Raw genomic sequence first — 11169 nt, 5'->3', positions numbered from 1 at the left:
CCTAGCTCCCAACCATCCTTGAGAGCGCCCAGGGGAGCTCGAGGAAATTCCCGAAGGAGATCCGGGGAGGGCTCGCAGCATCAGCCCGTCCCCAGCCACCGTCCTGCGCCTCGTCCAGATCACCAGGCTCAGGATCAGCAGGTTGGCAGGGCCGAAAGGCCCCCACCGAACTTGATCCATCCAGACGGAACCAGGATCGCCTCTCCAGTCAGGCATCCTCCGTCTCCAATCAGATATCCATCTCCTCCTCGGCCCATCCGGGATATTCCAGCCTATGGAAGTAGCAGGAGAGATCCGCCATCAGCTGGACATTCCCGGCGTAGCAGGGCGCCAAGGGAAAGCCCAGATCCTCAGCACCAAAGGCGAGCTCCAAGCCTCTCTAGCAGGAGCTACTGGATCGGCGGTCGCCGGAGTGACCTGTCTGGTGGAGACCTGCGTCAGCGCCTAAGTTCGGCGCAAAGCCCACAAGCCACTCGAGGAGGCGATCTGCGGGATCACCTTAACTCCCATAGAGGGGAGCAGGTAGGAGGAGGCATCCATGCTCACTCAAGGGGGGCCCTGTCCAAAGTACGTAACGGAGGGAATGCCCCAAATAACCTATCTCAAGATAGGAGGGGCAATAACCCACCAAATATGTACAATGGGTCCGGAGCTGTTGAACAGCCCTGGAATGACCAAGGGCATCATAACCAAACCCTCGAGCGTCTGGCACAGATGGAGGAGCTGATGAGGAAGCTCCTGTCAAAAAAAGAAAAAGAAAAAGATGAATATGATTCAGGGGACGAGATGGAGCTCTTCGCCCCCAGCATAACAGCAACGGCGTACCCACCTGGTTTCCGTATGCCACACCTGTCTAAATTCAATGGAGATGGAGACCCGTCGGATCACCTAGGGATGTTTAACACCCTGATGATGGCCCACAACATTGGCCCCGAGCTGAGGTGTCTAATCTTTCCTTCCACGCTGACTGGACCTGCCAGGCAGTGGTTCAAGCAAGGTAAAAGACAGTCAATCAGCTCCTGGAAGACTTTCTCGGCAGATTTCAAAAGGGCATTCCGAGCCTCCCAGGCTGCCCGCGTTCAGGTCGACTCTTTGACTAACGTGAGGCAGCAACCCGACGAAACTCTAAAGGCCTACCTGAGCGGATTTGCGAACGTCGCTGCTCAGGCCAGAGACGCGGATGATAGCTCCAAGCTCATGGCATGAGAACTGGAATCCTCGTCGGAGGGGATCTCTGGAAAGACATACAAAGAAAGGGAGTCAGCTCGGTTAACAAATTCCTTAACAGGGCCCAAGAATGGATAAACTTGGAGGAAGCCGAAGCCTCAGCTGTAGGAACCAGTCAGGTCCCTGATCAGCCCGCTGGAGTGGGGACGGAGGTCGTGGCAGCAACCCAAAACGTCACACAGAACAACCAGCTCGGTGGAGGCAAAAGAAATGGGAATGGTGAAGGCGGTCAGCACGGCCAAAAGAAAAATAAGTTCGTAGACAAATTCAAGCCCGTCTACGCGACTTATACAGAGCTCACCCAGTCTAGGGAGAATATCTTCCTAGCTAACTCTGCTCGAGTCCCCTGGAAGAGGCCGGAGCCATTAAAGCACCACAAGGGGAAGAGAGATACCTCCAAGTTTTGCCACTTTCACAACGATGTTGGCCACAACACCGACGATTGTAGGCATTTAAAAGATGAGATCGAGACCCTCATCCGAGCCGGCCCCTTGGCTCAATACGCACGTAACAGGGTTCCAGCGAGCCGACCTGCTCCAGAAGTCCCGGCCAGTCAGCCCGGGCCTCGGGTAGATCGGGACGTCCCTCCTCCCTTGGTTGGAGGGGAGATATCCACCATCTCTGGAGGACCGCATTTGGCTGGCACGAGCAGGGGCGCCCAGAAGAGATACGTGAACGAATTGAAGGCACATAACGGAGTAGAGTTCATCCCAGAGCAGCGCCTGCCGAAACAACAGCGATTGGAAAAGCAACCGATCATTTTTACGGAGGAAGATGCGGGCCATGTCCAATTCTCTCACAATGACCCTTTGGTCATGGCAGTTCATCTCGCCAATCGGAGGGCGAGGAGGGTGCTGATTGACAACGGGAGCTCGGTGAACCTCCTATTCCGATCCACGTTAGAGAAGATGAGTTTGACCGTCGCCGAGCTGAAGGTGACCTCCATGATGTTATATGGTTTTTCGGGAGAAGGATCGGCGGCCATAAGGACGATCGAGCTGATGATCACCCTGGGAGAAGGACCTCGAACAGTCTCGAAACTCCTCGAGTTCATGGTCATTGACTGCACCACTGCGTACAACGCGATCTTGGGACGACCTACGCTCATGGCGTTTGAGGCCGTCACTTCCATTTGCCACCTCGCGATGAAATTCCCTACTTCCACTGGAATATGCACTGCCCATGGCGATCAGCTCGCTGCCAGGGAATGCTACAACATTTCCATGAAGGGAAAATCTAAACCTGGGCAGCTGGCAATGGCCATCCAAAGTGGTGAAGAGGAATCTCAAGAACCCTTAGCTGATCCTGAGATTGAAAAACCTCAAAGCAACGAAGGGGAAAATGTCGTCTTAAGTGAGGATATTGACCCCCGAATAGGCGAGGACAGATCCGAGCTCCAGGCTATTGAGGAGCTCGAGGAAGTGAACATTGATTCGCAGAATCCATCACAGATGGTCAAGCTCGGGAAAAACCTCTGCAACAAGAGGAAGGCGGAGCTGACTGAGTTTCTGCGAAATAACCTGGACGTATTTGCATGGTCCCATGAGGACATGGTGGGAATCAGCCCGAGTGTCATCATGCATACACTTCATCTGGATAAAAGCATTCCAGCCAAGTCCCAGAAGCAAAGACGCCTAGGAATGACCCGGGTTGAAGCCCTAAAAGAAGAAGTAGCCCGGCTCAAAAAATGTGGCTTTATCCGTGAAGCCAAGTTTCCAATATGGGTCGCCAACCCCGTGCTGGTCCCAAAGCCCAACGGAAAGTGGCGGACCTGCATAGACTTCTTTGACCTGAATAAAGCCTGCCCCAAGGATTGTTTTCCACTACCAAGGATTGACCAATTGGTAGACGCCACGGCAGGGCACAAGCTCATGTCATTTATGGACGCGTACTCGGGCTACAATCAGATCGCCATGAATCCGACGGATCAGGAGCACACCAGTTTCATGACCCCGACTAACGTTTATTGTTACAAGGTCATGCCGTTCGGGCTGAAGAACGCCAGAGCTACCTACCAAAGGTTAGTAAATAGAATGTTCGCGGACCAGATCAGAAAAAACATGGAAGTGTACGTTGATGACATGCTAGTCAAGTCAAAGACTGCTGATGACCATGTTTCCGACCTGGAAGAATGTTTTAAGATACTGCGGGAATATGGCATGAGGCTTAATCCGCAAAAGTGCACTTTTGGTGTCGTGTCCGGGAAATTCTTGGGGTTCATTGTCAATACCCGAGGAATCGAGGCAAACCCTGACAAGATTAGATCGCTGCTCAAGCTTCCCTCGCCCAGGTCGCGAAAAGATGTCCAAGGCCTGACAGGAAGAGTGGCGGCCCTCAATCGGTTTATTTCCAAGTCCACCGATAAGTGTTTGCCATTCTACAACCTGCTCCGAGGAAACAAGAAGTTCGAATGGACAGAAGAGTGCGAAAGCGCATTCCTCGACCTGAAGGCACACCTGGCCGAGCTGCCTGTACTAACCAAACCAAAGGCAGGAGAGCCTCTTTTTCTCTACCTAGCTGTCACGGAGGATGCAGCTAGTGCTGTATTGGTACGAGAAGAAGACCGAGTTTAGAGACCAGTCTACTACATCAGCAAGAGACTTCTCGGGGCTGAATCCCGGTACCCGTTGATGGAGAAATTGGCATTCTGCCTCATCACGGCCTCTCGAAAGCTCAGACCATACTTCCAGTCCCACTCGATACACATCATGACCGATCAGCCTTTAAGGTAGGTTTTGCAAAAACCTGAAGCATCGAGACGTTTGTTAAAGTGGGCAATCGAACTCAGCCAGTTCGAGATTCTGTACACTCCTCGATCTGCCATAAAAAGTCATGCCTTGGCCGATTTTATGGCAGAGTGTACGGGATTCTAGGAGGGTCCCGCAGAAAACTCACCCCAGGTCACCTCGCCCCAAAAGTCGTGGAGAATCTTTGTGGATGGCTCATCCAACAAGAACGGCTCCGGAGCTGGAATCATTTTAATATCCCCCGAGGGACATAGATTCCACTCGGCACTGAGATTCAGATTCAAGGCCTCCAACAACGAGGCTAAATACGAAGCTTTGATGGCCGGGCTGAGGGTAGCCCAAGAGTTGAAGGCGAGCTCCGTACAGTGCTTCAGTGACTCCCAGCTCGTGGTAAATCAGGTTTTGGGTGAATATCAAGCACGGGGACAAAAGATGGCCGGCTATCTGGCAAAGGTAAAAGTTGAGCTGTCCGCGTTTGAGCGAGGCTCGATCGAGCAGATACCTCGGGAGCAGAACGCTAACGCAGACGCTCTTTCCAAGCTCGCCACTTCTGGGGAAACGAAGACCTTGGGGTTAGTGCCAATAGAATTCTTGGAGAAACCAAGCATAGATGGTTATCTCGTGGACATCCCCACGGGCTGATTAGCGAGCTGAGCTGCGGCCTAATCCTGGTTATCTCGTGGACATCCCCAAAACCGGAGCTGCCATCATAAGATCGTATCTCCTTAGCTCGAGGTAACCTAAGGGTTCGCCTCTGATAGCTTAAGGACAGGGTCCGGGCTCTGAAGGCCGAAGGTCGAGTTAAGTATCCAGCTCGTGGTACGAGCCAGAGTTGGAGGCTATGACCCTTTGTACAGTCAACACACGCAAGGTAAACGTGCATATATCAGACATCACGTGTTTGATATGCCCCTGACTTCTCAGACACGCAGCAGGAACGTGCGTATTCAGACACCCACGACTGGGTTGGGCCGTGCGGCCCATTATCTCCTTACCTATTGATTTGACCACACTTATGTGTCAGGTTTAGGAATTAATCACGATTGTCACAGAATTGACATGATAGGTAAGAAGGTCACGGGATGACCTTCTTACCAACTCCCAGGTGCCTTCTCCTATAAATATGGAGACCTTGGGAGTTAATAAAGGTTGGATGCTCTCTTGTAAGAAATATCATGTAATCGTATACCCAAAAGATAGCAATAACATTGACTAGTGGAGTAGAAGGATTTTAACCTTTGAACCACTTAAAAAATGTGTCTTGAGTCACCATTTTCATTTTCCTAAGATCGTACATCTGTTTCGGTTCAACCTAAGCACTAATCCCTTTCTCTTCTTTTCTTAATTACCTGTTGGCGAAGAACAGCGTCAACAACTACATTTTTTTTTTATATAATACGTTTTTAAGAAAAGAAAAAAGAGTAAAATAAGAAAAATATGACTACAGACTTTATATATATATATATATATGAGAACTTTAAGGAGATGATGTGACGCTCTAAAATCTCTTCAAATCACTCTATCTATTTTCTCATTTAATCTAACTTTTTTAATTCCACTCTATCTATTTTCTTCTTTAATCTAATTTTTTAATTCATTTTTATTAATAATTATACTAATATTAATCTATCTATATATATATATAAATGAGAGCTTTAAGGAGATGGTGTTGCACTCTAAAATCTCTTCAAACCACTCTATCTATTTCTCATTTAATCTAATTTTTAATTCATTTTTATTAATAATTATAATAATATTAATTAATTATATCACTACTTCTTAACTACTTAATAATTAAAAACTTGGCACTCTAAAATCTCTTTAAACCACTCTATCTATTTTCTCATTTAATCTAATTTTTTTAATTTCACTCTATCTATTTTCTCCTTTAATATAATTTTTAATTAATTTTTATTAATAATTATAATAATATTAACCTATACATCTCTTCTATATAATAAGTGTGTAGATTACGGAAATTCTTGGTTTTAACGGTTTTTTATTTATTTTTTGTTAACTTTTACGGAATATCCTCATATATAACATAATATTATTATATTTAACAGTAGATTGTAAATATGATTTAAAATTAAATCAAATTAAATAAATAAATTAAAATATGATATTTTTGAGATATTTTACAATGACAATTATTTAAAAATAATAAAATCATACGTTTTATAACTTGAATAAAATTTAATTAAACTTAAACTTAAACTTCACGTATTAGAATAATATCATATTAAACATATAACATAATATAATCTACTATTAACTAGAAACAAACTCCTTTTAGAAAAAAAAAAACTAGCAACAAACTTAAATTTAAAATGCATCTATAGTACTAATATTATATTAAACATATACTATATAATCTCTTGTAGTCACTGCCAAATTAAAAAACTAGAACAAACATAAACTTAAACAAAAATTAATTAATTAATTAATTAAAATAGGATATTTTAAGATATTTTTATGATAATTTAAATAATTAAATCATATTTATTTAAAAAATAATAAAGCCATACATATCATTTTTTATCTTATAAATTTGTGAAATAGTTTATTTTTTATCAAGTGATTGAAGGTCTTTTTCTTCATCAAATTCACTAAAAAGGACATTGCGAGTTACATTAGAAACTAAAAATAGTTGATGCATGTATACTACTCTACACTATGACTTTTTTAATTCTTATTTTATTCTATTATTAATTTTTTTTTTGGAAAATCAGAAGAAATTGTATTAATCACAAGACAAGTTACAACTTAGCCAAAGGCTACCGACTAATTACAAACTTTGTATAATGACTCCACCCATTCCTTATCTATTCTATTTAATCTGTTAGTGTTCATGAATTGAATTCTATTACAAACGGAATATTTTATATTTTTGACAGTAACCTGTAGGGGTGAGCATCTAAACCGACCGCACCGCGGTGACCGACCGCACCGCACCATACTACACCGCAAACCGCGGTGTCAAAAGTGTAATGGTTCGGTATGGTTTGTATTTGAGCTAAACCGTGCGGTGCGGTGCGTGGTTTGGCGGTGTGAAATTTTGGTTTGCACCGCATACTTACAAATATATTAAAAAAAAAAAAACTTTACATATATACCATTTTTTATAGTTACCCAATATGGGATACTTGTATATTTTTTTTGTGTTTCACTGAACTTAATTGATAACTTGTGATGTTGTTTAGAACTTATTAAGGATTTGTTATGAACTAAGGATTTAGGATTTTTTAAAAAATTTAAATTTTGTATGACATATTTTTTAACACAAACCATGGAAAACCGCCCAAACCACACCGCAAAAAATGGTTTGGTTTGGTCGGTTTGGTGCAACCAAATCGCACCGCATGGTGTGTTCTAGTTACTAAACCGCACTTGTGGCGTGGTGTATTAAAAAGTGTTCAAACCGCCCAAACCACACTGTGCTCACCCCTAGTAACCTGGACAGTAGGGAGCTTATGATCCCAAAGAATACTATTCCTACTTTGCCATATGAAATAAACCAAGGCAGAAGTAACACTCATGAAAACTTTCCTTCTCCCTCGAGACAACTTTTTCTTCTTTAACCTTTTCACTAAACAATTCAAGTCCTTACTCTGCATATTACAATCAATCCACCTTCCAATTTCTTCCTTAACTCTCCTACTGTAGCAGCAAGAAAAGAAAAGGTGAGAATGAGTTTCATCAAAATCACCACAAACCATGCAAGCACTAGAATCTGCCACTCCAAAACGAAAAAGTCTGTCTTTTGTTGGAAGTCTTAGTCTCAAGGCTAACAAAGAAATAATTATATGCTTTGGGGTACAAAATGTATCCCAAATCAGATCATAATGCCACAATCCAGCTGATCTCTGTCGTAACTTTGAGTAGAGCTCAGCAACAGAGAAATGGAAATTCTGGAACTCCACCTCAGTAAACACTTGCTTGAGTTTATTTTTAATCTGCACTATACATTTCAAGTACCAACTAGCACCAACGGGGACTTCATAGTCCCACCAAATTCTTTGCTTAATGTAGACAAAATTAACCCATTTCACCCAAAGATTATCTTTCTTATTGGAGATAGCCCAAACGTGTTTCCCCATAGCACAAAGATTCCACAGAGCAATATCTTTAAACCCCAAGCCACCATCTTTCTTTGGATGACAAACTTCAGTCCAAGAAACATACCTGTAGCCATCAAACATGTCATTGCCTTTCCAAAGATAAGCACGACACAACTGATTAATTTTTTGAACAACACTTTTAGGCAGGATCACGATTTGAGACCAATAAGAATTAATGGTGAGTAGAACCGAGTTGATTAGAACCATACACCCAACGTAAGAAAGATTCCTACTACTCCAAGATCTAATCCTGCTAGTCATTCGATCCACTAAATAGTCACAATCAATTGGAGATATCCTTTGGAGCAAATTTTCAAGCCTAGATATTTAAAAGGAAGCATACTTCTCTGAAAACTAGAAATAGTCACAATACGATTAAGAGTCAAGGTGTCCAAACCTGCCCTATAAACTGCCAATTTCCACACATTAGCTTGGAGTCTTGAAGTATTGGAGAATAATTTGAAACCACGTAATAGCAAGGTGGCAGCATTGTAGTCACCTTTGCAGAAAAGAAGCAAGTCATCCGCAAAACATAAGTGAGTGAGCCTCAAACTTTTACACCTCCGTTGGAATTGAAAAACAGGATCCTTAGCAACTTTTTTCATAATACGCGAGAGATATTCCATTCCAATGACAAACAAAAGAGGAGACATCGGATCACCTTGACGAAAACCCCTTTTAGCTTAAATGTATGCATGGAGAGAACCATTAATCATAAAGGAGAATCTCGGGGTGCTAACACAGTCCATGATTAAGGTCACAAACTTCACATGGAACTCTAAAGCCAGCAACATCTCTTGAAGGAAATCCCAATCAAAAGTGTCATAAGCTTTTTCTAAATCTTTTTGAACATACAACCAGACTTTGCCCCTTGCCTATCATAACTCCGAACCAAGTCTTGACACACCATGATATTGTGACCTAGTTGCCTTCCTTGAACAAAACCACTTTGATTGGCTGAGATAATGCAAGGAAGAATATTTATGAGCCGAGAACAAATCATTTTGGTGGCAACTTTATAAATCACATTGCAACAAGAAATAGGTATATAATCATTTACTGAATCAGGACAAATCATTTAGGGGATTAAAGTAATGGTTGTGGCATTTATTTCCTTGAGAAGCTTCCCAGAGTGGAGAAATGAGAGGATAGTTGTAGTGAATTCTATTCCAGTGATATCCCAAGTGTCTTTGAAGAAGCCACTGCTAAATCCATCAGGTCCAGGAGCCTTGTCATTTGGAATAGAAAACAAAGCATTTTTTACATCATAAGGAGTGCAATCTGTCAATAACCAGACAACTTGATTAGGACTAACCACCGGACCCTCTTGGACTATTCTTTTATGAACCCAGGTTCTTGTATTCATTTTGGACCCTAATAAATTTTCATAGAAGGCCAGGAGTGCTCCAATAACATCATTCTGCTCAGAAACCCAAGTTCCATTAATGTTTTTGATTGAATAAATGGTATTTTGCAGTCTCCTCTGTTTAATGCTGGCATGAAAAATCTTGGTGTTATCATCTCCATAAGTGAGCCAGGTTATCTTAGCTTTTTGTCTCAAAAAATTCAGATAATTCCTGTGAGTCTCGACATAGTGTTTCCTAGCTTGAATTTCCTGAGCTATTAGATCTCCATTACAAGGTTGATCCCTCAAAGCCATTTGAATAGCAATTAAAGCTTTAAAGCTTCAGTATCCTGAATGCCAATATCACCTTTACCTTGCTGATTTAAGCCCTTGAGTCCATGCTTTAGATGCCTGAGTTTGTTGACAAGTCTATACATTGCTGAGCCTTCAACAGTCTCCTGCCATCCAGTTTTAACAATACTGGTAAAATCCCTCAAAGAACTCCAATAATTGAAGTACCTGAAAGGCTTCTTTTTATCATGAAGGTTCAGATAAATTGAAAGAAGGGCTGGTGAATGATCAAAATCTCCCTCAGGAAGGAAAGTAATTTCTGACGTGGGAAACTTGTCCAACCAGTCATTATTTGCCAAAACCCAATTCAACTTAGCAAAAACCCGATCTTTTCCCTCTTGTCTATTATTCCAAGTAAAGTATGAACCAATATACTTTACATCTTCAAGGCCACAGTCACAAACAAAATTATGAAATGGCACCATTTCAGTGCCATTGCCACAATAATCCAGTCTCTCTTCAATAGACAAAATAGAGTTTAAATCACCACAAACGATCCACAGAAGCTTAGTGCAATGAGAAATGAGTCCTAGGTCATTCCAAAGCTGTTGTCTACCATTGTTATCATTCAGAGAATAAACAACTGTAATAGCAAACTGAATTCCTCTTTTCGGCCTAATCTAGCAGTGTATAAATTGACTAGTACCTCCTTTTATGTCAACCTCATAGTTATTCAGATTCCAAGCTATAATAATCCGCCCATTAGGATGATGAGCAAGATTAGAAGTAAAGCACCATCCTTGAAACATATTCAGGTATAAGGCTCCCATTTTAGCAGCCTTAACCTTTGTTTCTAGGAGCCCAACAAACCCAATTCTCTTATGAGAAATCATTCTCATGACTTCATTTTGCTTTATGAGTTTGTTGATGCCCCTAACATTCCAAAATAACATCCTATCCATTTATTGGTGGAGGTTCTCCCCCTCCATCAATAATGGACTGCATTTCACATAAAACTTCTTCAACCTGGACTTCAGAAGTAGAAACCATATCTAGCACATCAAAATAATTGCTGGTTTGCACCTTAGAAGGACTAGGAATCATCACTTTCTTGCCTTTAGCTTCTTGAAAACCTTGATCATCAACTATCTTAACTAGATTACCTTCCTTGCAGAGTACATGATCCGTTTTAGGTTGCCAAACTGATCTTATGGCTATTATTACATTCTATTATTAATTTCTTTTTAAATATTATTGTAATTTATATATATGTCTATACGCCCTGATATTCAGCCCAGGTCTTTTATGCAGCTCGAGTACAACTGGCTAGCTAAGAACAGTACTAAGGGACCCACAAGTTGATATCTCCTTTGTGAAGGCAGTGCGACCCCCCAGGTAATAACACGAGCTGAGGAATACGAAGCATTAAGGTATGAGC

At 42.1% G+C, this 11169-nt stretch overlaps 1 protein-coding gene across 1 annotated transcript; it reads right to left on the bottom strand.

Moving 5' to 3' along the window:
* Nucleotides 1–9766: 9766 nt before the first annotated feature.
* On the bottom strand, nt 9767–10630 carry LOC133779292 (uncharacterized). Its single transcript, XM_062219269.1, has 2 exons — nt 10438–10630; nt 9767–10248 (listed from the first exon to the last, which is right to left on the bottom strand). Exons 1-2 carry the CDS (start codon nt 10628–10630, stop codon nt 9767–9769), a joined length of 675 nt encoding a protein of 224 aa, XP_062075253.1.
* Between the last annotated feature and the right edge of the window lie 539 nt (nt 10631–11169).

This window comes from Humulus lupulus, chromosome 5 (assembly GCF_963169125.1).
Source record: "Humulus lupulus chromosome 5, drHumLupu1.1, whole genome shotgun sequence".
NCBI lineage: Eukaryota > Viridiplantae > Streptophyta > Magnoliopsida > Rosales > Cannabaceae > Humulus > Humulus lupulus.
This window is presented reverse-complemented; position numbering and strand designations above follow the sequence as displayed.

What these genes read in the sequence shown, in the direction of transcription:
- LOC133779292 (XM_062219269.1), bottom strand. Translation starts at nt 10,630, where the DNA reads ATGAGAATGATTTCTCATAAGAGAATTGGGTTTGTTGGGCTCCTAGAA. An exon ending in TGAGGTTGACATAAAAGGAG is followed by an intron (nt 10,249 to 10,437) that starts GTACTAGTCAAT and finishes TGTCTATTGAAG; the next exon opens with AGAGACTGGATTATTGTGGC.